The 25,532-nt window shown below is 37.1% G+C and overlaps 2 protein-coding genes across 3 annotated transcripts; both read right to left on the reverse strand.

The window, feature by feature from the left end:
• Window positions 1,447-5,666, reverse strand: LOC109846387. Of its 2 annotated transcripts, none has more exons than XM_020415620.1 (6): window positions 5,435-5,666; window positions 3,115-3,170; window positions 2,791-3,017; window positions 2,106-2,177; window positions 1,939-2,001; window positions 1,447-1,819 (listed from the first exon to the last, which is right to left on the reverse strand). In XM_020415620.1, exons 1-6 carry the CDS (start codon window positions 5,518-5,520, stop codon window positions 1,766-1,768), a joined length of 558 nt encoding a protein of 185 aa, XP_020271209.1. In that variant the 5' UTR covers window positions 5,521-5,666; the 3' UTR covers window positions 1,447-1,765. The 2 variants fall into 2 exon arrangements, with proteins under 2 accessions (XP_020271209.1, XP_020271208.1); XM_020415619.1 differs by having other exon boundaries at window positions 2,791-3,020.
• LOC109845991 lies at window positions 23,554-24,426 on the reverse strand. Its single transcript, XM_020415217.1, has 2 exons — window positions 23,944-24,426; window positions 23,554-23,848 (listed from the first exon to the last, which is right to left on the reverse strand). The coding sequence occupies exons 1-2, from the start codon at window positions 24,424-24,426 to the stop codon at window positions 23,768-23,770; spliced, it is 564 nt and encodes a 187-aa protein (XP_020270806.1). The 3' UTR covers window positions 23,554-23,767.

Here is a 25,532-nt window from a genome sequence, read left to right on the forward strand (position 1 = left end):
GGAGTTGCGAACAGTTGTCCTTGGTGGGAGTTTTTATAAGCAGCTTATCGATATTTCACAAAAAGCTAGCAGAATTTATGAAAACAATTTTGGTAGAAAAAACTCAAGTATTGCGGAGCCCTGGAAGCCTATCAATCTTAAGGCAGCATATTATCCTGAAGCTGTAATGATCCGTGTGAATGAGGAGGGGATAAATGGTAAGAAAGTTTATTGCAAAGTCAGCAATGTAGTAGAAAAAGCTAGAAAGCATCTTTTAGCTCTTGGCTGGAAGATTGAAACTAGACAAACGGAAACAATTGTAAGGGTTCATTATATTTCACCTGAGGGGAAATGCTATCATTCTCTTCGCAAAGCTTGCTGTTCTTTGCTGCAAGGTCATCCAAAGTGGGAGCAGAAGCAAGGAAATGATGAGCTTTCGATTGTTGATTTGAAGAATTTAGCTGCTGTTGATCTCCTCAATCAAAAACTTCAGAATTCAAAGTTTCTTCAATTTGTTCAAAGATGAGTCGTGGTGAGCTTATAGTTGTTGAATCAAACCAAATTATGGACAGGAGGTCGGTTGACAAAGAGGATCGCTTGACATCTCAAATTCTCGTCAAATGAAAGCAACGCTCACACCTGGATGCTAATTGGGAATGCTATTGGGATTTGGTTAAGAGGTTCCCTGCTTTTGACCTTGAGACAAGGTCAAATTTAGGGGGAGGGAATTGTTAGGGACCATTCCTGGATGGGTGCTGAGGCAATGTGGTGCTGTCAACTGATATGGCCTGGAATGCAAGTGGAGGTTCTTTGCGCAAGTCCTTAGAAGATTGGAGGGGCTGTTAGCAAGTGTTGATGTTCAGCTCAGCAATCTAGCAAGTGTTGATGTCCAGCTCAGCACTCTTGTAACGATATTACATGTTTTCTGTTTTACTGTTAGTTGTGCACGTGCACAAAGAATTGTAACCTGTAGCAGTAACTGAACTGTATAAAAGGGAGAGAGGATGTAATAGTGAAGGATCATGAATGAAATTAGATGTTTTCTCTAAATTCCTAATCCCTGTCTCCCAATTTTCTCTTACTCTCTGTCTCTCAATTCTCTCAATTCTCCCAATTCTTTCTATCACCATTTCCCTTGAGTTTGTTTCAGGCTCACCATGGCCAGAAACAGCGACATCGGATTCAACAGAGGATTCAGTTCCTCACATACATTTATCAACCACCAAAGAAACCTATAACAGCCACACTCACATACGATGAGAAATTGGTTCCAGCTATTAGAGAACAAAGCTTAATATGATTTCAAAAAGTTCACTGAGAACGGGTTGAAGCCATCTTAGCGATGAAAACAAGTTGGTAGTTGATAACATAATGTGGAAAAGGAAAGACAATCACACAATAGAGAGCCAATTTTTCAGCAACACTGTATGCACATATTCTTCAACCTGTATTGGCAACGCTCATGCAAGTGCAAAATTTAAGAGTCGATATGCATCACTGTTCCGATTTGTGAGTCATCCCGTGATTCGAGCATCACAAATGCACTGAGATATCAAAAGAGGAACTGTGAAAGTATGTGCTTTACATGAATTTTCAACAGTGTACAAATCACCAAGAATCATGCTAATTGCAAAAACGACATATTCTACCCAGAGGCAGCCTAATCCATGCACAATAGAGTCTCATTAGCCACAACACATGTCCCTTACCACAACGAAACCACCTTTACCCCTATACAAACTTTTGAATACACCCCCCCAGGTATATTACACGACATTGAAAGTCCTCACTTCTTTGGTTTCAGACGGGAAAGAGAGTGAAGAATTTTCTTCCTCGGGCCCTTGGAAAAAAGAAGAATTAAAAAAGGATTATATAAGAATAAAAAGAGATAAGCATAAACCATCAATCTTTAGTGATGCAAAATTGTCAACGATATGCAGGGTTGGCCAGGATAATTACCATTGGCAGTCCTATAGCCTTGAGGTCATCCTCATTCATATGCCTCATTGCATACATGTCTATCTGGTTCCAGATGAAATATATGCATTAGAAACTAGATCATGTGATTAAGTACCATGACTTTGATAAATACGAGAAATGATGGAAACTATGAAGACTGAGCTGACCTCTTCTGCCTTGAAGGTAGCCAGGTACTTGCTTAACCCAAGCTTTTCCAAGAATGTCTCCACAGTCAACCGCTGCATAAACAGACAATATAAGTGTTTCATATCAAAAATAGTCCCACTTTTATCAAGAATTTTTCCAACATGTTTTGTGAAAACATATTTACAAATGGTTCTATGAAACGCAGTAAATGAACTTCAACATATAAGATGTTTCATATCAACAATATTCCTATAGCCACTTATATGAAGAATTTCCCCCCACATATTATGTGAAAACTAAGGATGATTCAATAAAACAGTAAATGAAGTTCACCTTAACAGCAAACATAAACAGTTCATGACAACTTTTAGCTTTTTGATCTTTACCAGTTACAATACCAATTAGTAGAAAACCTATGGATCAAGAAACAATTGGTGCTGCATGAAAATGGGCGTCAAGACTAGGGACTGAATTTTAATTTAAGTCATTTTCCTTAAAATTTGAGACAACAAATATGCACACAGTGACATATCTTATTAAGACTTCAGCTAGTCACATTTAGACCTTTTGCATTGTTCCAGCAAAAACACTTAAGACTAATCTCAAATGATGTGAGGCAGAGCCAATTATTTTAACAGAAAAAGTTATATCGAACAACTTTAGGAAAAGTTAATGCATGCATAAAAAATGAATTTTAGTTATTACCATAATGCGCTTATTTTCGCCTGAGGAAACTGCTGCTGACTCCTTCCCTGATCTCACTTGAGTTGTACCTTTATCCTTCGACTCTACACAAGAAGCATTTTTTGGAGTTTGATAATTCTTTGCACTCATCCTTGGACCTTCTCTTGCACTGAAACTGTTACTCCTAGAGCTTATTTGAAGTTCCTTTCCTAGTTTACTTGTGAGATTTTCAGGGACAGCCTTTCTTACTGCTGTTAGAAACAAACACAAGTAAAATTGACAGCAGAACTTAAATTCAAATTTAATAAGTAATAATATGCTGAAGAGACTTAATCGAATTCTTACTGTAGTTCTTGTCTGCGTATAAAGCACCATTACGGTTGGCTCTATCTGGAGGTTGCCTATGGAAACGGGCTCCAGATTAGCAAATAAAAATAAAAGCTAACTATTTTAAAAATATCACACATATACACATTACACACAAGCCCACCCCTCCCAAACACACGAGAGATGAAAGAAACTACCACTTAGTTATTAACTAACAATTAGGCGATAGAACTAGCACCACAAACATATAGACAAATAAACATTGTATGAAGGATAAAGAGGCAGCAGGAGAAGAAAAAACTCAGATCATCCTGTTTTAACAGTAGTCTTATGCATGTGTTAAGGAGGTACCAATCTCAACAAGGGGATATCAGGTTGTATGTTAGTTGTCCTTTAATGTATAGCTTTTCTGAATATATCCTCTTGGATTGAATGCCTTTACATGCATGCTTGCTAAGTTTAGTGTACGATGTTCATGTTCTAGAAGTTTCAAGTTTTTAATTCATAATGCTTCCCGTTTAAAAATCACAATTTTCAGTGTTTCTTCTACAAAACATAGCTAGGAAATCTTCAGGCATTTTTGAAATTCAACTTCGAGTGTAAAAGTTCCCAAAGTTGTAAAGATTGCTAATGACTCCCAAAACCTCAAAATGTCAAATTACTGAGTCCAAAATGACAAAAATGCTTGAAGTTTTTATCCATTGTGTGATTGTTTCAAGATCCTCTTGTTGCTCCCTTTGGCGAGAGAATTGAGGGGGATAGATAGAAATGGAGAGACGGAAATCAGGAAGGTCTAAAGTGAGGCTTGATTACAATTGTTTGATGGGAAGGGTATTAATGTGATTGGAGAATGGAGGAGTATGGGAGTCAAAGGTTGTAAATGGATTCAGATTAAGACGGCGGACAAAGAAGATGAGGAGAAGATAGTGGCGTGAAAGAAAAAGAGAAAGTTGAAGAGTGGGAAGGTGGGGAACTAAAAGAAATTTCTCTCCCTAAATTGCCAATGGATGGAGGATATTAGAAAGTTTAGGTAGTGGTCTAGTACACTAGAAAGTCAATGGTAGTTTACGCGGAAGCTAGTGAAACATCATGGTAGGTTTCTGTAATTTTGCCCAAATTTCTAATAGCAATTCTTACAACTAAATCATGAATAGATGATCTACTGTCAGATATGAATCCCTTGATATTTCTTGGTACTTTTCCGTAATTTAGCCAATAAATTTAGATAGCAATTGCTGAAATTAAATGCCCGAATTAATAATTTTGTTGTCGAAATGATGTTCAAACTTCAAATTGGAAAGTTTGTGAGAAAGTATGGAGAGAATATACAATCCACAACCTGAGGATTGAGATTCCATCTTTAAGGTCAGAGCCGTACACAGACGCGTGTTAGGACATACGCACTCAAACTGGATAATATGTGGGGCAGTATGAGATTTTGATAAGGAACCTCGATGTGCAAGAGGTTCTAGTTTACAGTGAGGCATATGATTGGAGAGTTTCATCCTCCTTGGATATATGTGAACTCTTTTCATCACAGACAGCGCTCAAATACAAACCACTGAACAAACATATACATACACACAATTCAGGGTGATAAAATGATAAACTGAAGGTCGCTCAATCAAAGATTAGTTTATTCATATAGATTTAGACAAAATTAAAATGCACCACTATGTAAGGAGCAAACATTCTCAATTCCCAACTATATGGACAAGGAAGCTGTTTCATGGTACAGCTAATCCATAATAAAAAGGCCAACAACTTACTCAAGATATATTTCATTCCAATAATGATTTAACCGACAAAAAACCACCTAATAACAATTGGAACAAATATTATCGTAGAAGGAATTGCAACACACTACCAAGAGATTCAACTTCTTATTTAAGATATGTGTACATCATTACCAAAGCTTATTATGAAATATATTGCGAAAAGCAATATCCTGAAATTTCATATGCATTCTCGAAACACAAGTGCTGTCACCTCAGACTAATACAATGTCATGTTCGTTTCTTTTCTTTCTTTTTATTGAAAGAATACAATGTTCACATTAATACCCTACATTCAGTAGCTGCAATGTACCAAAATTTCGTCCAAAGTTTTCAAAAATTATTTCAATAGGTTTGAGGATTTTAGTAGAATTAAAAATCTTCAAGAGCGTTCAGGGGCTTTCTCGCAAGACCCACCAAGGTACAGGGTTTTCTTTCTTTCTTTCTTCTTCGTTTTTTTGGGTGAAATCTCATGAAAACAAGAAATGCACGAATTGGGTAATTAATATTAGAATAAGAGACCAAAACTGAGCTAATTTCACAGCAAAGAAATCGAAGTTTACCTTTGGAGAAGAGTCCGCTGATTGAAGGGGTTGGAGCCGAGACGATCTCTGATGGGCCCCCGGTCGCTGATCGGATCCGAGTACATTTTGGCCGGCGATCGAGAGGAGGAGGAGGAGGAAGAAGAGAGAGTTAGGGTTTTAGCAAAGAAACGAGAGCGTTTCTTCGAAAGAAAAGAAAAGAGAGAGAGAGAGAGAGAGAGAGGGAAAAGAGAGAGAGGAGGGGAGTAACTTGTCCCCTCGGACCGTGCTTGAGTTAAATTGGACCGGAGCGTTGGTCGGAATGCTCGGGGGCCTGTTGAGTTGTTCCGGGGATCATTTTACCGTTAACGTGGACCACGGCTAGTCATAAAAGAGATAAAATCGGGTCAAGACTTGTTGACTCGGCCTAACAAGATTATACTTCTAATTACTTTTGCCTACAGCTTCGGTGCTCCATAGAGATTAGTTAGAGCAATGATGGCAAATTCGTAAATAAATTCCTTAAAAATAGCTCTCACAATTCTAGGTAGATAGATTTGACGGTTATGAAGTGTTCCACACCCAAAATTGTAATTAACATTAGGTAAAAAGGTTATTTTAGGAAATATAATTTAGGGGAGAAACAAAATTTATTATTAGTTAGAATTCTTCAATTAACTAATATTTCAAGTTATAATTACCGTGTTATCTCCACACTTTCCATTAGAAAAAAACCGCCTCCAAAAATTCTCCTGAAGAGAACGTCACGAAAGGTAACTTTTTTTTCCTTTTTAAAAAATTTTATAGCAAGCATTCGTTTTTTTTCTATATTAAATAAAAACGAATTTTTGGAGTTGAAGCTCTATAACATTCGTTTTTTCTAATGTTACAGGGGTTCGACATATGAAAGGTACCCTCCAAAATGTTACAGGAGTAGAAGTATCAGAAGTAGGAATTAGCAAACACTTCGTTTTTTTCCTTTTTAAAATAGTAACAGAATGTTACAGGAATTAGCGAACACGAGTATCAATTGCAAAAAAAAAATTTTGAGAGGGAGAGATTGACGATGAGAAAGGGAAGAAGCAACAGAAGCTTTCAAGATATAAAGCAATTAGATAAGAATTTGGAAAGACTAAAATACCCCTTTCTTATCTTAACTGATTTTTTATTTTTGTCAATTTAAAAATTTAAAAAAGAGCTATTTTCGGAGCACCAAAGCAAACCTCATATTTACTTTTGATTTGATACGTATAGATTGTCACTAGCATCTTTTATGTAAACAAGTGAAAGAAAATTACTGTCCCTTCAATTTAGAAAGAAAAAAGATGGACTCATATAGCCATTAGTGAAAAATATTTTGGAAGTTGTGTGGAAAATCCCCCCCTTCTACTGTATTGAAAAGTGAGACGTTAAGTATTATTTTTAGACCCCCCCAAAAAAAAACAGACTTTGTTAATGAGTATCTTAAAGAAGACAAGAAGTCATGGCTAATACAGAGTTCAAGATCGTTCTGATCGTGTTTTTTTATAATTTTCATAAAAAAAAGGTTTTTAGCTTATATCCTTGGCTGGAAATGTAGGTTGTAGATGTACGACCATGGGTAATGGTAGCAGGATGAAACTCTTTCATAGAATTTAATTCTTTTCTTTTCAAAAGGAAAAAAAAATTACAGCATTAGTTATCCCAATATAACATAGCCCTCGATATAAATCTTTTCCGATTTTTCTTACCGTTGCTCTATGCCCCCACCCCCCTTCTCTCTTGCTTTTAGACTGATGGTTAGCAAACATCTATCCTCATACCCATCAACATTGGAGCATTCTTGAGTTTTGCATGCCAAACACTGAGCCATCTTGTTGCCTTGATGCCTTACTCTTAGATATTTTGTTAACAAAAGGCAATTTTGCCTTCATGAATTATAATAAATATTGTAATTAAAACATGCAATTAAAATATATGTAACGGATATATAATTATGGGGAACGTTACAAAATTTACGACGAACGTTACGTAATTAATTACGGGTTTTGTAACGTCTTTTCCAACCCTATATATATATCCGTATGTTGAGCTCAAAATAATAAGAAAAAAAATATACAACAAGTTTCTCTTGTTTTTCTTCTCTCCCCTACATATTATTTTCATCTACATTTTAGTTTTATTTTATGGGCAACTTCCTTCATCTGAGCTGAAGCTCTGCACTCTCGCCCGAGTGTAGAGGCCGGCCGTTTCCGGGGGTTTTTACCGCTAGGGGGAGGGAACCATCTGCGCCAGGGCGATAGACGGGTTCTCAATCTTCTAGGGCAGTGAATACACGACTGCTCCCGTCAGGCCTGAATTTCATACCTCTTGTTTATTTTAATTTCGGATTTACTTCATGCTATAATTTTTAATTATTTGATAAATTCCCAACACTTACTGCCTCAAATTTCCAACTCAAGAATTGCCTACCATTTTGATACACATTATCCACAGGACAGTTATAAGGAGAAAAAAGTTCTCACCCTGGTGGATGTTGATGATAACCCCTTCAGCATCTACGTCAAAAATCTCCACTACAAATTGAACCACATCTCGTGTTGCTTGGTACTTTGCTTGTTTAACCCCCAGGCAAGGGAATCAACTTTATTGATGTATGGAATCACACAATCAAATGAATAGAGTAAATTAAGTTGACGGAGGTCCTCTAGCTCTCCGAATGTTTGGTCATTGGGCAATATGTACTTCCCTGCACAAGTAACAAATCGTAAGAGGGTGGGGTGTGATTCTCTAGTTGTTCCTCTGACGATCAAGTCAGTGAGATGCTTGTGTGGAGAAGTAAAAGGAACTGCAATAGTTCTTTAGTTTATAGAGTAATCAGAAAAAAGCTTACTTTGTAATGGAAAAATAGTACCTCCTTTTATAGTAGTGGAAGGAGGGTAGGATGGTAACTTCGGTCGGGTATGGGCCAGCAGCCAAGTTAGCTTCACCTTTACAGATGTCGGTCGACGAGTAGAGAAGATGTCACTTTGGTGTTTAATACGAAGTGATGGGGGGTGTGCGGTGTCGACGTGGTCCGATGTGTCATAAATACTATTTGGGGCAGAGGATGACGCCCATAATGTATTTAATAGTATTTATTGCGAGGTGATTGGTCATCAGTGCACAAGAGGGGCTCGAGGCTTGAGGTGTTTCGTCACCTTTCTACTCATCTAGTGGTCGAGAAGTACCGCCTTTTGAGTCACCATCGCAAGGAGTCAGCCGATTAGTCAGCGGAGTGGAGTGGTTAAGTAGTCGACTCAACCTGGGGACGACACGTACCGACTTTCAAGTCGTCGACATGTGATACATTTCTAGTCGTCCTTGCAATATATCGGTGTGTCGAGTCGACCAAGTTGGGCCTCTGATTATCTCGAGGTGCTGACTTGATTATGCATAACGTGGGACACTTGTCTGCCATTGATTAGAGATTATTTTTCATCACTAAAAATACTATAACAGTTGGCCCCTTTTACTTGGAGTCAGTCTAGGCCGGGTCCGAGTGAAATATAATAATTCTTGTTAAGTCACGAGAGGTATTAATGAGGGATCTGAAAAGTTCCTTTGGATGGGACGTGGTTGACCTCAGTGAATTCTTTTCAACCGCTGTTCCTTTGTATTTCATGTAAGATTGCGGGCTATTCAAGGTGAGCACGCTTTGTCTCGATTCGAGAAAAGATGCTTCGAATTCTAGAATTAATTTAGGTCGTCGGTTGTGGTGCAGCTCGTCCGTTAAGATTCCACCAGTTAGAGCCGTAGTTGCACTATAAATAGGGCTATCATGGCGAGGAAGCGGTTATTGCTTTTCAAAATTTTGAATTCGAAGTTGCCAAGTGCTCCGATTATCTCTTCCGAGACCACTGCTTTCAATGCTAGACAATAAATGCTTGTTGAGATCCACTCAAAGGTGACGCTGCCTCAACAGAGCTCTCCAGGGAAGTATGATATTCCCCACAGTTATAAGTTCGACGAGATCGCAGGTGGTTTACGACCATGATGATAGCCAGGCCCCTCTCTATTTGAAGCATCTGGAGTTTGGCTTGTGCCTGCCTCTACATCTCTTCCTCCGCCATGTGTTCACCGCCCTGGGGGTATCGCCGATACTGATGAAGTCAAATGCCATCGCCATGTTGGTAGGGTACGTGGTAATCTACAGTTGGCTGGGGATCGAACCGTCCTTGAACGTGTTGGGCCATCTGATTAGTGTCAAGGTGCACCAAAAAGAAGCTCATTATCACTTCTAGGCGGTGGGAAAGTTCAAGATCATCCTTAACCTTCCCGACTCTAATAAATATTGGAAAGAGAGGTTTGTCTGGGTCTCAGGGGACGACTCGGACTTGGGCCGCTCCTATTGGCCCGAGATAATAAGGGAGGCTCTGACGACAGGGAGACTGTCGGATGTGGAGAAGGAGGCGTTGGATATAATCAAGGGGTATACCGAATCTCATAAGATGGAGCATCTACTCGGCATATCTGCCAAGCCACCTATAGCCAAGGACCAAGAGAGGGCGGCCAAACTGACTGTCCCTACCGAAGAAATTGATAGGGCACTGACAGCTCCGCCTGCCGAGTCTTAGGAAGAACCACCAGCAATGTAAGCCAAGTGACTTTGCCAGGACTTGGCTCCTGGGGGGTACTTCGGGGTCTTGCGTGTTAGACCCTAGAGGGGGGGTGATTAGGGTCTTATGCTAATCTAATCCGATTAAATGCTAATAAAAACTAATTAACAAGTTATCCTAGCAAGTATGAAATACCACAAGATATATGAGCTAGGATAAGCAATGTAAACAATGAGATATATCCTATATGATGAAATATATATGCAATGATATATAAACTAACACAAGGGTAAACAATATGAACTAGATAGTGGATCATATAAATAATGAGCTAATGACAATGGCGACAAGAATTATAAACACAAGTATAAATAAACGCCAAAGCACACTCAAACACAAGATATGATCACGGAGTTCGGACCTTCCGTCCTACGTCTCCGCTCCCCACTCCCGGGGAGAAATCCACTATCACAACCGGGTTTTCTACGTTCACCCGAATAACGTTTACACCTCACAGTATCGGTTTTCAACGCTCACCGATCAACGTCACTCCTCACAATCGGTTTTCTAGTTCACCGAAAACTTCACAACACACTCTCGGTTTTCTAGCTCACCGAAAACCTTACAACACTCACAATGTAACAAATATAAATTTGTTCTCTACAATAGATGAGAACACAATAAAACACAACTCAATGTTACAATCTCTCACAACCCTAATATACTATGTATGCAAATACAATAAGCTCAAGTGGGTGTGTGTAACAATGAGATTCAATAAATCAAAACTAAACTCGATTAAAATCTAGCATATAGAAATTATAAAAAAAATAATAAATCGCTAGAAATGAGTTTAGAGATTCTTCTCTGAATAACAAGATGGAGAGATGGAGATTGAAGCCCAAACAAGAAGATGATCTCCTCCACTTACGAAAACTAAAACAGCTTTAAACTAAACCCTTAAACAAGCTTAAACAAGCTTAAACAAGCTTAAACAAGCTTAAACTCTTTTTAAAACCCTTGTTTAAAAACTTCTTTGCTGAAAAGAGATCAGCAATGGGGTATTTATACCCACTTGAAATCTCAGCCAAAACCCCAAAACAGAAAGACCAAAAAGCCCCAGAAAAATCAGCTCAGAAATAGCCGTTAGAACCAACGGCTCTATTGGCGGTCGACCGACAGAATGTTCGGTCGACCGAAAGAAGGAATTCGGTCGACCGACGGAAAATCCGGTCGACCGCGAGCAGGTTTGAAAAATGAAGAAACAAACAGAGACTTCGTCGGTCGACCGGTGCGGTCGATCGATGGAGCTTTCGGTCGACCGCGACCGCGACGACAAACTCTCTGAGAGCCAGTGACGGCTAAAATAATGATCGCGGTCGACCTGGATCGGAGTCGAACCGATAACTGCATACTTGGAATCTGTTTTCGCAAAACTGTTTTCTGATATTAAAAACCCTTCGCTTTAAAATTATCAAATAAATTCAAAAAATGTAAACTTTGGGGAATGATTTAGACCATGATAATAAACCATCTTACAATGACCTGGTTTTCGAAAAAAAAAAAGACTTCTCAAATCGAAAAATATCAATCATATTTACAAAATAGGTCCAAAACACGAAAATGGAAACATCTCGTGAACTTTGACATTTTGGCTAAACCATGTTTGAAACTTTGCAGCAATGGATTATATAGAATTAATAATAGTATGTATATGATTATGTTTAAGTCCAAAAGAATAATATATATTTTCATAAAATTAGCATATTCTATGCCAATAAATACCAAAACGAACAATAGCTAAATATGAAACATGTGATTCATATTATATAAACATGATGAAAACTGAAAAATCTATGTATGTATTATTAAAAAACTTATATATATATAAGTATATTATAAATATATATATATATATATATATATATATATAATATATATATATATATATATATTATTATATTATATATATATATATGATATATATATTATATATATATATATATATATATACGAATAAACCAATAAATGTGTGTGTATAGATATTGAGCTTAGAGTATATAACACACATAATATAAAATCTAAAACTACATTACCCAAGCAATCTTGATCTTCAATTAAGCTTGACTTGGTACACATGCGGATGAAGCTTGAACTTGATCTTTAACTTTGAATTGCAAGGCTTCACTCCACTATTCCGCCAACCTCCATTGGATATCATCGTTGTAGCGCATATTCCATCCAACCTCCAACACGTTGTTTGCCTTGAATAAATACGAAAACACAAACACTAGACAAACAACATTAGAAGTAAATTATTTGTTAAACATCATCAAAACAAGAAGGCCAACATTGCGCTCAAGCGGAAAGAGCAAGGAGGATGCCCCCGTAAGGTTAGTGGTCCAGAGCCTGGACGGGCGACCGAGGCAATCGAGGCTGAAGTCATCCACATAGATGAAGGGTATTTGGATCGAGAAGAGGGGGGGAGAGGCGCCTCTCGAGGCTCATATAGAGGAGGGGGGGCCAGTCGACCCACCCGAGTCGACTCGTCATCGGGAAAAAGAGCTAGTTGCTGAGGAGGCGGTCCCTTTGAGTTTGGCGTATCCTTATCCTCATCGGGTTAGCAAGATCGATACGGAGGCTTGGGAGAGGATGAGGATGCTGATAATTAGGGTTCTTAGGTGTCGACCCTTGGCATACTAGGGATCCCTCTCTGTAGCATCGTCACCAGCATGTTCGTCATCTCGATGCGAGGGAGTTGGTCCTTAGGTCTTGAACTGCCCAATCGGTAGCCTATAAATACATCCCTAGGGTCCCTATGCACAGATCTGGAATTTTGAGCTTTGAGGCGATGTGCTAACCCTGAGAGAACTAAGCCATGAATTTTAGAGAGGAGGAGGAGATCTTGGTGAGTTCTTTAGTATAAAGAGGAGAAGTTTGGCAGATCTGCAGCCTTTTGGCACCCCTGCATCAGTTCCTTAAGATCAGACTTTGTTTTGATCTTGAGAAGAGTACTTATCTCACATTGTTAAGATATTTACTTCAGTTCTTGTTTCTTTTATGGAGCAAGATCAACCGGATCTGATACTCAACGGTCCACGGATCAAAGAGTTCTCGGTATAGGCAAAGATCTCATGCAAACAGTGACCGATAAACGATCCTACGTGAGTTTCTAAGAGGTCCTCTTGTTTGTTTTCATTGTGTAAGAAAGTCTTATAAAAAGACTAACTTTTTTGAATCTGTAATGCGATAAACATGTAATGGATTCAGCAATGAAAAAGATTTTCAACGCAAACACCTGGTAGTTTCAAGATCTTGGATTTATATGAGTAAGGGCGAGCACTTGAATAGGAGTCGACCAAGTCAACTTCTTAAACGCCCCCTAACTGATCACATGAATTGTCGAGTAGAATAGACTTAGCAACGACACTTAGCTTCACTAAATATGAGCACATCTATTATTTCGAGTCGGCTTTATGAGGGGTCGACTAATATCGCGTTTTTGGTTGGTCATGCAAGTTGTCGGCCCCTATGAGGGATGAACAGTGTCGACTGTGATCTGAACAATCACAATTTTGATGAGTTTCAAAGCGCCTTTATTGGGCAGGTGAAATGACACTATTAAAAAGTCTTCATGACGTCATTGATTGACAGGTAAAGCTATCGTTTTACTTTTCGTGTGGAGCGGTTGTGGAGTAAACGAGGGTGGTGCTTCGCTTTTCAAAAGCATCATTTAGATTTTGAGGTCAATCACGTCGGTTTGTACTGGTGGGTGTTGGCCTTTTAGATATTGCCACGTGTCCCCCTTGAAATCTATAAATACCCCTCTCTCAAGCAAAGAGGGTTTTCTTCACGAGCTTTTGCCCCAATTCTCTTACTTTCTAACTCTTCTCTTCAACGTTCATTGTCCTGATCACTGACGATCTTCCATGGCTTCTCAGGCTTCCACCACCGGCCACAACGAGATAAGGATCAACCTCCTTCGGCCTTACCACTCCCAGATCTGCGGTCAAGAGATTGAGGTGTATTATGAGCGCTATGACCTCCGCAAGGCTTTCACTCTATCTACACCAAGCAGAGATGAGTTGGTGTATCACCATGGTAGGGATATATCAACCCTTTACTTGGCCCATTTAGAGGATGGGATTCAGTTGCCGCTACATCCCTTCCTCCAGGATGTGTGCGTCGCTCTAGGGGTATCCCTTTCGCAATTCACCCTAAACGCCATCGCCACTCTGGTGGGGTTTCTGGTGATCTGTCATCGGGTGCATGTGGAGCCGAGCATGCGCCTATTGGGCAACCTTGTAGGCATCAAAATGACGAGGAAGGATGTCCACTAACTTGGATAAGGCTGCAAAAATTTTTCCTTGATGGTCTCGGACTACTATCTCCACTCCAATTGCATCCTGATCCATAAACATAACCTTGTCAAATTTTATTTTTGTTATCAAGGCAGAACAAGGCGGTTTCCATTCTCTAGGGACAAACGATCGTGAAAGCCTCATGGGAACCTCTGCGTGCTTGTAAAGTCATGAATATAGTCTCACGTAACACATACTAGTTCCTCCCCACCCATTAACTTGCCTCACAGTACTTAACTTTGTTGGGGGATACTTGGACCCAATTTAGAGTCTAGACCTTAAATAGAAGCTAGAAACCAATTTTAACCCAAAAGGTATAGCTACTAGGTATTGATTCTAACTTCTATTTTAAACTTATCACTCTTTTTTATCCCATCTAATGTAAGACTATACTCACATATTAATAACCTTAATAACCCCCTTAATTTGTGAGTATAATTTAATCTTCAACTACACTTCGGTCTTCTACAAGATTCACTAACTTTTTGCAACACTTCACTCATAGGCTAACCAATTCACTAATTCTTGCACAGCTTCACTCATGGGTCTAACTAGGCCATGCATTTAGCACATTACCATCAAACATTTATAGGATCTTACACCATTTTACTTATGGTGGCTAATAAGACTATATCGCTCCCATAGGCATCCTCTCCCGACACCTTTTGGTTCATATAGATTTTACTTTTTTAAATTAGTTGGACTATAACCTTAGCTCTGACAAGTAGATTGTTCTTCATATTCAGTACATAAAACACATCGAAAATAAACTTAGTCTCCGCTCTTCAACTTGATGAGAACTCTCATTTTTCCCATCACTAGTATAATATCACCAATAAACTTGACTTTGGACCGCATTGAATCATCTAGATCACAGACTACTCCTTCTTTCTGCACATGTTATTAGAGCATCCAGTGCCAAGAAACCATATATGATTGTTTGACTCCTCGCCGACTGTCTTGATCGACCATCAGCAAAGTGTGGTTGTCTTCATCACATTTTCCTTGTGCAAATCGAACTTCTTCTCCGAACTGGGAAGTCTCATTGAATTTGCACTCCTTTGAATAGTGGTCATATTTGTGACATATATAACATTCAACATTTGATTTACTAAAAAGCTCTCTACCACGTCCAAAGTCTCGACCTCGACCTCGACCTCGATAATTTGAATATGATTGATAATAGCTTCTTTAGTTGTCGTCGTCTCTTTGATTGTTGCTGTAACTACCACTTCCTTGATTATTATAGTATCTGCATCCTCGATTATTATAGTTACTATATCTTGTTCTTTGTCAAAAAAAAATTTCCTCCTCTCTGGTCTCTTTCACCATTCGAATCTTGTGCTCCTCTGTTATTTTTTATGGAAGCTTGACTTTGAAAAGATGTTTTGAGGGGCTACTTGGTTGGCCTCTTATTCATGAGTTGGTCATGAACTTGTAAGGTGCCTATTAACTTATCAATTATTATCTTAGATAGATCCTTTGACTCTTCAATTGCGACCATGATATGACCAAATTTTATTGTAAGAGATCGCAATATCTTTTCCATGATTGCTAAATGTGTAACCTTCTACCAGTTTACTTTTATTTGATTTGTCAAATTAAGTACTCGAGTCACATATTCTACAAGACTTTCAGCGGATTCCATCAGCAAAATTTTAAATTGATGTCTCAAGGTTTTAAGTCTAACTTTTTTTTTCACATTTTCAACTCTACGGTACAATGTCTCTAAAATATCCCACTCTTGATTTGTCATAGTTTCTTTGTCGATCTTCTCAAAGAACAAATCATTCACTCCTTGATGGATGTAGAATAACGCCTTCTAATATTTCTTCTTGTTCTCACCGTGAGCTTTCTTCTCGGCTACAGTTGTGCTCTCTGCAAGATCGGCATCTCTTTTCTCCACAACTCCCAATATATCTTATTATTCTAACAACACCTTCATCTGCACTCTTTACTTGTGACAATTATTTCCATTCAATATGGGTATAGAAGGCAACATCATCTCGTTTAGATTATTCATGGCTCCGTACCATTGATAGAACAATTACAGGTAAATAAATAACTTTCAAGTATGTGTGCGTATACATCATACTCCCTTTAAAAGAGTGAGTTGGGGGAAAAAATTATGGACAAAAATACCCTTAAACTTTATTCATATTACATTATTATAATGTAATCTTATCCTAATTAATTTAAATTAATTGCTATAAGCTTCAAGTATTCTAATCTAAAAATATCATTGAACCTTTTAGGTATTACATTATTATAATATAATATTATCCTAATTAATTTAAATTAATAGGTATAAACGTCAATTCTTCTATCCTATCCTAACTAATACGGAGTTTGGGTAAACTTTTCCATGGACAAAAATACACTTACCCTTCTAGATATTACATTATTATAATACAATCTTATCCTAATAAATTTAAATTAATAGACATAAGCTTCAATTATTTTATCATAAAAATACCCTTGAACCTTTTAGATACTATATTATTATAATATAATTTTATCCTAATTAATTTCAATTAATAGGTATAACTTATAAGCTTCAATTATTCTATCATATGCTAATCAATACGTATATAAGCTTAGATTTGATTTAAGTATGTAAAAGTTTATATATAGTTATATATTTAAGTATTATAAATAATTTTTACTAAATCCTCAATTAGTATATTGCAAATTATATTAAGTTATAGATTTAAGCATGTTAAGAATTCTCAAAAGAAATGATTATAATATTTGATTTAAGTATGTTAAAATTTTAATTTTTTTGCTCCATAATTGAAAACACTTCAAAACATTGAAAACTTTGTAGAAAATATATGATTTCATTATGATCATGTTTTAAGTAATTGAAATATCTTTAATACGATGCATTTATATTTATTTAATATAAATTATAAAACAAAAAATTTCAAAAATAAAAAAATATTTAATAGATAAAATAGATAAAGATTTAAAACTACAACCATTTAATGATTTAAATTTGGTACCTAACAAGTAAAAAAAGGCACACTTCATCTTATCATTTGTTTGTTTATATTTAAAATTTAAATAAAGATAAAAATAATTAAATCAATTATAAAATATTCTCACCTCTGAAATTATCTTTATAATTAAGGAGATAAATGTTAATTATGTGTTATTAACTAAGATAGAAAATATCCAAAATCCATAAAACTTACCTAATCGTAGAAATCTCTAAAGGACTTCCATAATTTGAAGATTTGATAAAAACATTTTAACTTACAAAAATTGGTAGAAATAACCAAAAGAATATCAGAAATTGTATATTTTTTTTAAAAAAATCATAGAACTTATCAAAAACCCAAAAGTCTTTAAAATATTAAAAATTTAGCAAGAAAATCCTAGATTTTACAAAATTTATGAAAAAGCCTAGATTTTACAAAATTGCAGAAATATGCAAAATTACAAACATTTTAAACCTTTAAAAAAGTTGATAAATTAATAAAACACAAGAACTTAAAAAGTTTATAGAAGAAATAATCCTAACACTTCAAAAAGACTCTTGAAGTTTTATTAATTTACAAAAAGTATCCTAGAACTTTAAAAAAAGTTTGTCAAATAAGATGAATCTTAATAGCAAGTAAATATCATGAAATTTGATGAGTAAAGCCCAAGAATAAACAATATTAGAATTTGTAGTTTATTTATGATCATTATCTGCATAATAGCTTTTCTAATAAGAGCAAACATGTATCCCATTTATTCATAAAATGTATATTAATACATATACGATTTTTTAGTAGCTCCTTAAATCATTAGTATTTTGATATTAATCCCTCAAGCTGTAAAAATATGTAGACATCAGTTCTATGTTATGTTTATGGTCCAAAATCCTTAATCATGGTGAGGTTTAGAATAACCATGAATGTTTAGCTCTGTTTTGGCTATTAGGAGCGAGGGCATAACTATTAATTTCCTTAAAACGTTAAACATATCTAACAGAATATTCCCCATCATTTATAATACCAATTAACTATAGGAACTCATATCAATATATTTATGCACTTTGAGGGGCTAACATCAAAATATGAAGATTTGAAGGACCAATGGCAAAATACTAATGATATAAGGGACTGATAAAAAAATCCACCTGCATGTCTGTGAGTGTGCGTGTATGCTACAATTAAAATAATTTACGAGATGATGACTACAATAACAACTAGGAATTTATCAATTGATCATCAACCTTGACCCACTTGGATATTGTAGACTATTTCTGCTCATTTTATTTTTAAATTTATGTATTCTTATATGTGAACACTCAAAGATTCTTCATAATACTTTCTATTATTTTTTTGTTTTGACTAAGTTTCTCATTTTTTATGTTCATAAAATAAATTTAAACAATAAAATAATTATTTCCACAATAAAGTTATAGCAAACATATAAACTCAACATAAACAAATAGAATATTTAACCACGTGCAACGTACCTACATCCTAACTAGTATAGTATATATATGAGGGAGAGATGGGGGAAGCAAAACAAGACTATATTATTGCACTCTGGACTTGCTTACTTACGGTTACAGGGAAGTGCCTATTTACAGGCTTACTCGTTCAACTAATTACAAGAGTTATAAGATAACACTACTCTTAAAGATAAAAGGTTTAACAACTACAAAAGTTAATCCTAAGTGAGTTGACAAAAACTAACTTCTAGAGATAACCACTTTAAAAGATAATAAACTCAAAAAAAAAAAAAAATCAGAATTAGGATTAACTTCAACAAACTTGATTGCAGTTTTTTCATAACAGCCAGCACATAACCATACCCAATTGAAACGCCTCATCTTCCTAGTTTTTCTAACTTAATTGGTCACACCACCATGCTGCCAATGTGAATCCTTCCCTCATATAAGATAGAAAATTGATGATATATGAGATATTCAACACTAGCCGAGCAATTTATTACCGTCCCTCATCGACGCAAGGCATCTTGAACCGGAAGCGTATTAGGACACAAACCCTCCGATCGAGCGAAGTGTTTAACTTCATTTGGGAATCACAATTGCCTTAGTAATTTTCAATCGAGAGTTGAGCTTGAGCTCGTGCCTCCTTGCGATCTTGTACTTCGCGTACCTGCTCCTATAGCGATTATCAAGTGATAGACATTTCGCGCAAAATCAATACAAATAGTTAAAAAATTTTAATATAAGCTAACTACTGAATTAGTCAAACCAATTATAACACTACTGCAATCATCCTTTTCAAATTAATAGTAGGAATATGTGTCATGTTCTTTTTTTCTTCTCTTGAATTTCTATAGAAAATTCTTTAAAGATTTGGTTTGCATTAGGACGCATGTTTGCTATATCCACTCTCAAACAGTAATTTTGGAAGTTGGATTGCCGAAAATGCCCTTTTGATGTTGAGGGTGTTTCTGGAATGGACTTGGCCTGTTTTGGTTTGGGAGAAGGGCAATTTAGTCCTCACACCCCCCCCAAAGTTACTGTTTGGGAGTGTGAATAGTTGGACCCATTAGGACACGACTATACAATTTACAAAGTGTTTCCGGTTAGAGAAAATAGTACAATAAGGGGCTATTTGGTTGTATGTTTTTGCTATGTAAAAGGATGGAAAGTGTAAAAATGTGGGTCCCAATGTCAGCTTTCATCACTTTACATTGTTTGTTCAAATTCTTTTTTACATAAAAAGCTTACATCTTTTGATGAGTTGTCACCGAAAGCAAAATCACCAAAATTAGGAGTGATTTTGTTGGAAAGCTGACACAATGTCATAAATGTGTCCAAAAAAATAATAAAAAAAATCAAAACCTTATAGAAAGTGGTGAGGTGGATAACCACTTTTCATTTTGTGTCATAAATACTCTAGTTTACATTATACTATCCAAACAATGTAATACTATTATTTTAGGATTCACAAAGATTCATAACCAAACAATGTAAACACTCGAATGAAAAATGATGAGGTGGATAACCACTTTCTATTTTGTGTCATAAATACTCTAGTTTCCTAAAGTCATCCAAACAGCCCCTAAACTATAGGGGTCGGAAAAGAAAATCCTATTAAAGGTGGTTTAACGAAAAATCATGAATGCTGGGCACGTGTTTCAAACCCAAATAGTGGCTATAACTAGCCGTCCAAGATTAAGATTTCTACTGGAATTACGTGTTGCATCCGCAGCAGTTTATTAACAAATGTAATATCTGTATTCGCTACATTTTCATATTTTTCTTCTCGTGTAACTTTATGCAGAGAACATATAATGATGGTAGGGTAGGCCCGAACAAACCGTCCGTTAACCGACTCAAGCACAATGCAACATACTCTTTGATGTTCCTTCAAATTTTCGTCACTAGTACCTACGCCTAATGGATAAAATAAAATGAAGGTATTTCTTTTTTTTTTCTCCCCTACCGGCCCATAGCTCCCCAATACGTTCTCTTTGTAGATGTGTTCTCCAAATTTGATTATTTGTGGGTGTGTTTGGCAACTTCACACTAATCCAGTTACGACTTAACCGGATTAGGATTGATCCAAGATGGGGGTGATCGAAAGTTAAGGGCTTCTTAAAAAAAACAAGTCCAATCTTATACAAGTTTTTTGCGAAACGCATTATAAGCTCTTATCCAAGATATAAGGGTCCGTTTGGTTGCTAAAGAGGGCTTGGGAAAGCCTGCCAAAACTGACAGGCTTTCTGCCCATTTCAACTCCTCTTTTCAGCAACCAAACGGGCCCTAAAAGATAGTGGGCAAGGACCCAACGAGCTTTGGTTTTAATCCATCCTTCCCTTTTTCTGCTGGACGGGGGTTTTGCCGCGATGAAGAGGGGGATTTTGCCGGCTATGATACGTTATCGTCGCCAAACCATGGAGGAAAGCAGCGTTGAGTCCTCTCTACCACCGCTCATTTCGAACCTCAACATGAACCCGATTATCCTCATCATCGTCCCTTTCATCTAGACTTTGTTGTCTAGATCTCGTCAAGTCGAACCGTCTACAGATACGTGACCATCCCTACTTCCTTCTTATTAGCGCAATAGTTAGTGCACATGACAACAGTAAAAACGCTTTTATTCCAAATTTTCAAAAAAAAACATTAGTGCACACAATACAGAGTCTTAAAACATACATCACCCGGAGAGATTGAGATCCTCTACTAATGCATAGTGCTTCCTAATATCTCCTAATGCATCTACACCTTTCATTTTGTGCATAAGCACAAAATACGAAAATGTAATATGCAATGAAAGGTGAAGATGCATTAGGAAATATTAGGAAGCACTATGCCTTAGTAGAGGATTCCAATCCCACTCGGAGATGCTTAATTATCACTAAATAAATTATTGGAAGATTATAGTATGTGATAACTATGTTCTATAAAAGATTTATAAAAATTGAGTAGAGCTTTGCTTAACAAAGTTATCTTATTTTTTGAAAGGAAATATACAAATATCATAAAATTTAGGGAAAATTGCTTCAAGGCTTCAAATTTTAATTTTCAATGTACCACGGCCCCCCTACCTTTCAACAATGTGCTGCAACCCCATTTTTTTGAAAAAATTGTGTCCATGCCCCTCCCTCCAATTTCCAATACAAACTCCATCTAAAATCTCGATTTTACTCTCCTCCTCCTTCAGTCCTCCTCTACCGCCTCCCCTGCCTCCCTCCCCAGCTCCGCCGCCGGCGCCACTTCGCGTTGGCGGCGACGGTCATGGTTAACATGTTAACTCTTACAGTTAACATGTTAACTGCAATAGTTAACATCCGCTGGCATGAGAAAGATGAGGGTAAATTTGGGATTTAAGCCAGCTAGCATGTCTAATCAAGAGCTGACATGTCTAATCATCCGCTGACATGAGCTGGAATCATGATGGAGGGGTCTGTACATAATTTTTTCAAAAAGAAGTGGCTGCAGTACATTAAAAATATATGGAGGGCTAGGGCACATTGAAAGTTAGAATTTGGCACATGACACAATTTTCCCTAAAATTTACTTCCTCCGTAAAGTGGTTAATTATAATACAATCACCTTGGTCAAAAGAGAAAAAGCAAAAGAAACCCATTTGAAACAGAAGTTACAGGACATATCCTTCTGGAGCTTTGCCGTACAAGTTATTTATTGCGTATGTCCCTCTCTGAATTTGTATGCTCTCCAATTTTCTAATGGACAAGTGGAATTAAAAAAAAACACTTTCTGAATCACTATCATTCACAATTATTAACTTACAAAAGTGGATTGTGCTTCATTAAGAATAACACCAACATGGTACCATCTTAAATGTACAATTATTTTCTCCTTAAATTAATAAATAAACGCTTTTTAAAATTGATTATCTGCTACTAGTATGCAATTAGGAGGAAATCTAACCTTCGTTAAGAAAAGTTTAAGGAAAGGAAATGTTCACTGTTCTATTTTATAACAAAAGAAGAATGAATTATTAATGGTCCGAAATTTTTCCTGTTAAAACTGCAGTTCAATAATTTGTGGTCCCGCATTAATAAGCTCCATCTATTTACTAAACATTCATTAATTTGTATTAATAGCAATATCAGAAAACCCTCTTAACTTTGGGTGATTAACAAATAACCTCCCATAACTTTTAAATATTAGAAACCCCCATTAAGTTTATTTAAGTTTATGTGTTATTATCAAACTCCCTCTTAACTTTAATATTCAATCAATAAACCTCAACAAAAAGTGTTAATCACATATTCACATGGGTGAGTAAAATTACACAGGAAGATGTTTTTACCAGTGAAAATTTGGCTTCACGCTTTTAGGGATGTTTTTTCTAATACTTTCAAAGTAATGCACGGTTATCTTGCAATCATCCATAGTTATGGGTGGTTTCTGATATTTAGCCAAAAACTTTATTAAGCTAATCCAACTAAAGTTTAGACTACTACTTGGGCTTATATTTAATACAAGCGAGCTTAATTAAATAAGAGAAACTCGAGCTTCGTATTTATTTTTCACTTTCTTTTTTTTATTAATATATGGAACTCAAGTTTCAGTTACCATCATGAAAACTGCAATTCAAACATCATCAAGCGTCCAACAAAAACTTTAAAGTCACCAAAAAAGAAAAGAAAAGGATCAAAGAGCCACGAAACTATGGAATCCAGAACAGAGAATTCCAAGTAACAAAACTTAGCTAAATTTACTGATAATTAGCACATGTTGAATAATTAGTGGAATCTAAAAAGCAGCCCCAAGAACTAACAAAAAACATTTTCTTCCCTAATTCGCTTCAAATCCCTTAAGTTGCCATACAAGAAAAAAAGTTAAAAGAACAAAACTAGACCTTTACAATCTAATAAAAGAACACAAATCAAGGGCCTTGTATAAAAAATAGTAACAATTTTGAGCCCAAAAATCCAATCAATTTTCAGTCAAAAGGGATCCACATCGCCGGCGGTAACTGTAACTAACCTCACCGCCGCTCCAGCCATGAATCCGGCACCTTGTATGAATCCACCGTGATCTCGCTCAGCCAAGAACCAGGCGAAAGCATCTGCAACCCAAAAAAGATACAATCTTTTCGAAGTCAAGACCCAAATTCCACCGAAATTTGATCCAAAACTCAAAAGAGGATCGTCGGAGACTTACATCGAGCTGCTTCTGAACGCTCCTCGGCCTCTTCTTCGGCCTCCGGCGTGCCCTGGCTCCCGTCAACGCGTAGACGTCCTCGTCGATCTCCTCCCTCGTCAATGAAACAGAAAACGCCGGCCTCTCTCTCCTCTCCGCGTCCTCCGACCTCAGCCTCACCGTCCTCACGTGGCCCCCCCTCTCCTCACGTGACACGCCCTGATCCTTCACCTGCCCTCTCCTCGTCCTCAGATTCCACGGCGATTCCTTCTCCGGAGGCCCGTCTTCGTCTCCTTCGCGTGCAACAGGGTCGGACTTCGAGAATCGGCGGCGGCGGACGCGGCTAGGAACGCGCGATCCTGGTCGCCTCTCCCATTGCGGCCGACCTTGAACGCCAGTTCGGAGCACGCGCGTGGCTAGCCCATCATTTCTTGAGCCGCCAGCCGGAACGAGAAATTGTGGAGGTTCGACCTGCGACTCCGCCCTCGCCGGCGCTGCCGCCATATGATCCGGCGGCGGTTGGAGGGTTCTCCCGGCCAGAGATCACCATGGGCTGCGGAGATTTCAGGAACTGGGTACGCTAACCGCCGGCGGTGAGCGTAGACGCAGAGGGGCGGATGTGAGGAGAAGGGGACGCGGGTGGAGAGCTTTTATATGGAGCAGTGTTGTTGGGGGCTTATACAGGGAGAGGGTTAGGGTGTGGTAGAGACCCACAGGGAGGGAGGGAGAGGGGTTGGCGCTTTTGTGTGTGGGTTTTCCCTCTCGTTGTTTTGAATGTCACCTTTTTCTGTTTCGATGTCACGTGCGACCGACTGTTTTGATGGCACGAGGGATTTGTAATCAGTATTTGTTTAGGCTACATAAAATACAAAATTATTTAGGCTAGATGTCAGAAAACCCTCCTTAAACTTTGGACAATTATCAGATAACCCCCGTAACTTTCAAAACATCAGAAAGTCCCCTTTAACTTTAAAATCTATCAAAGAACCCCCCATGAATAGCATTAATTGCAATTTTCACATGGGTAAATAAGATTATGAAAGGGGATATTTTTTCTAGTGAAAAATGTGATTCCCCATCTTAGGGGGTTTACTTACAAAATCTTAACCCTTTTTTTGCGGAGGTGGGGGGATATTTTGAAATTGATAAACGTCTAAAATTAAGGTTTTCTTTAATTTATATGCTTTAAAATTTATGATCGTGTAACGTTAACGAAGTTTTCTTATATTTAGCCATTTATTTATTTAGAATGGGTCTTTTTAAGTCTTCATATATTTTAAAGCCTTAATATAAAAAAAAAACCTTAATCTTTGGAGGATTATCAAATAAGCTCTCATAACTTTCATAGTATCAGAAAACTCTTCTTAAATTTAGGGGTCACCACAAAATCCCTATTAATTTTAAGATTTTATCCCAAAAAAACTCCTAGCAGCATTAACTGCAATTTTCACTGGAAAAACACCTTTAATGTAATTTTACGCGCCCATGTGAAAAATTATGATTAATGTTGTTAAGAGAGATTTTTCATAAAATCTTAAAGTAAAAGGGGATTTCTAATAACCCCTAAACTTTGTTGGATATTTTTGGTCAAAATTGTTTTCCAAAAATGA

Source organism: Asparagus officinalis, chromosome 6, assembly GCF_001876935.1.
Source record: "Asparagus officinalis chromosome 6, Aspof.V1, whole genome shotgun sequence".
Taxonomy (NCBI): Eukaryota; Viridiplantae; Streptophyta; class Magnoliopsida; order Asparagales; family Asparagaceae; genus Asparagus; species Asparagus officinalis.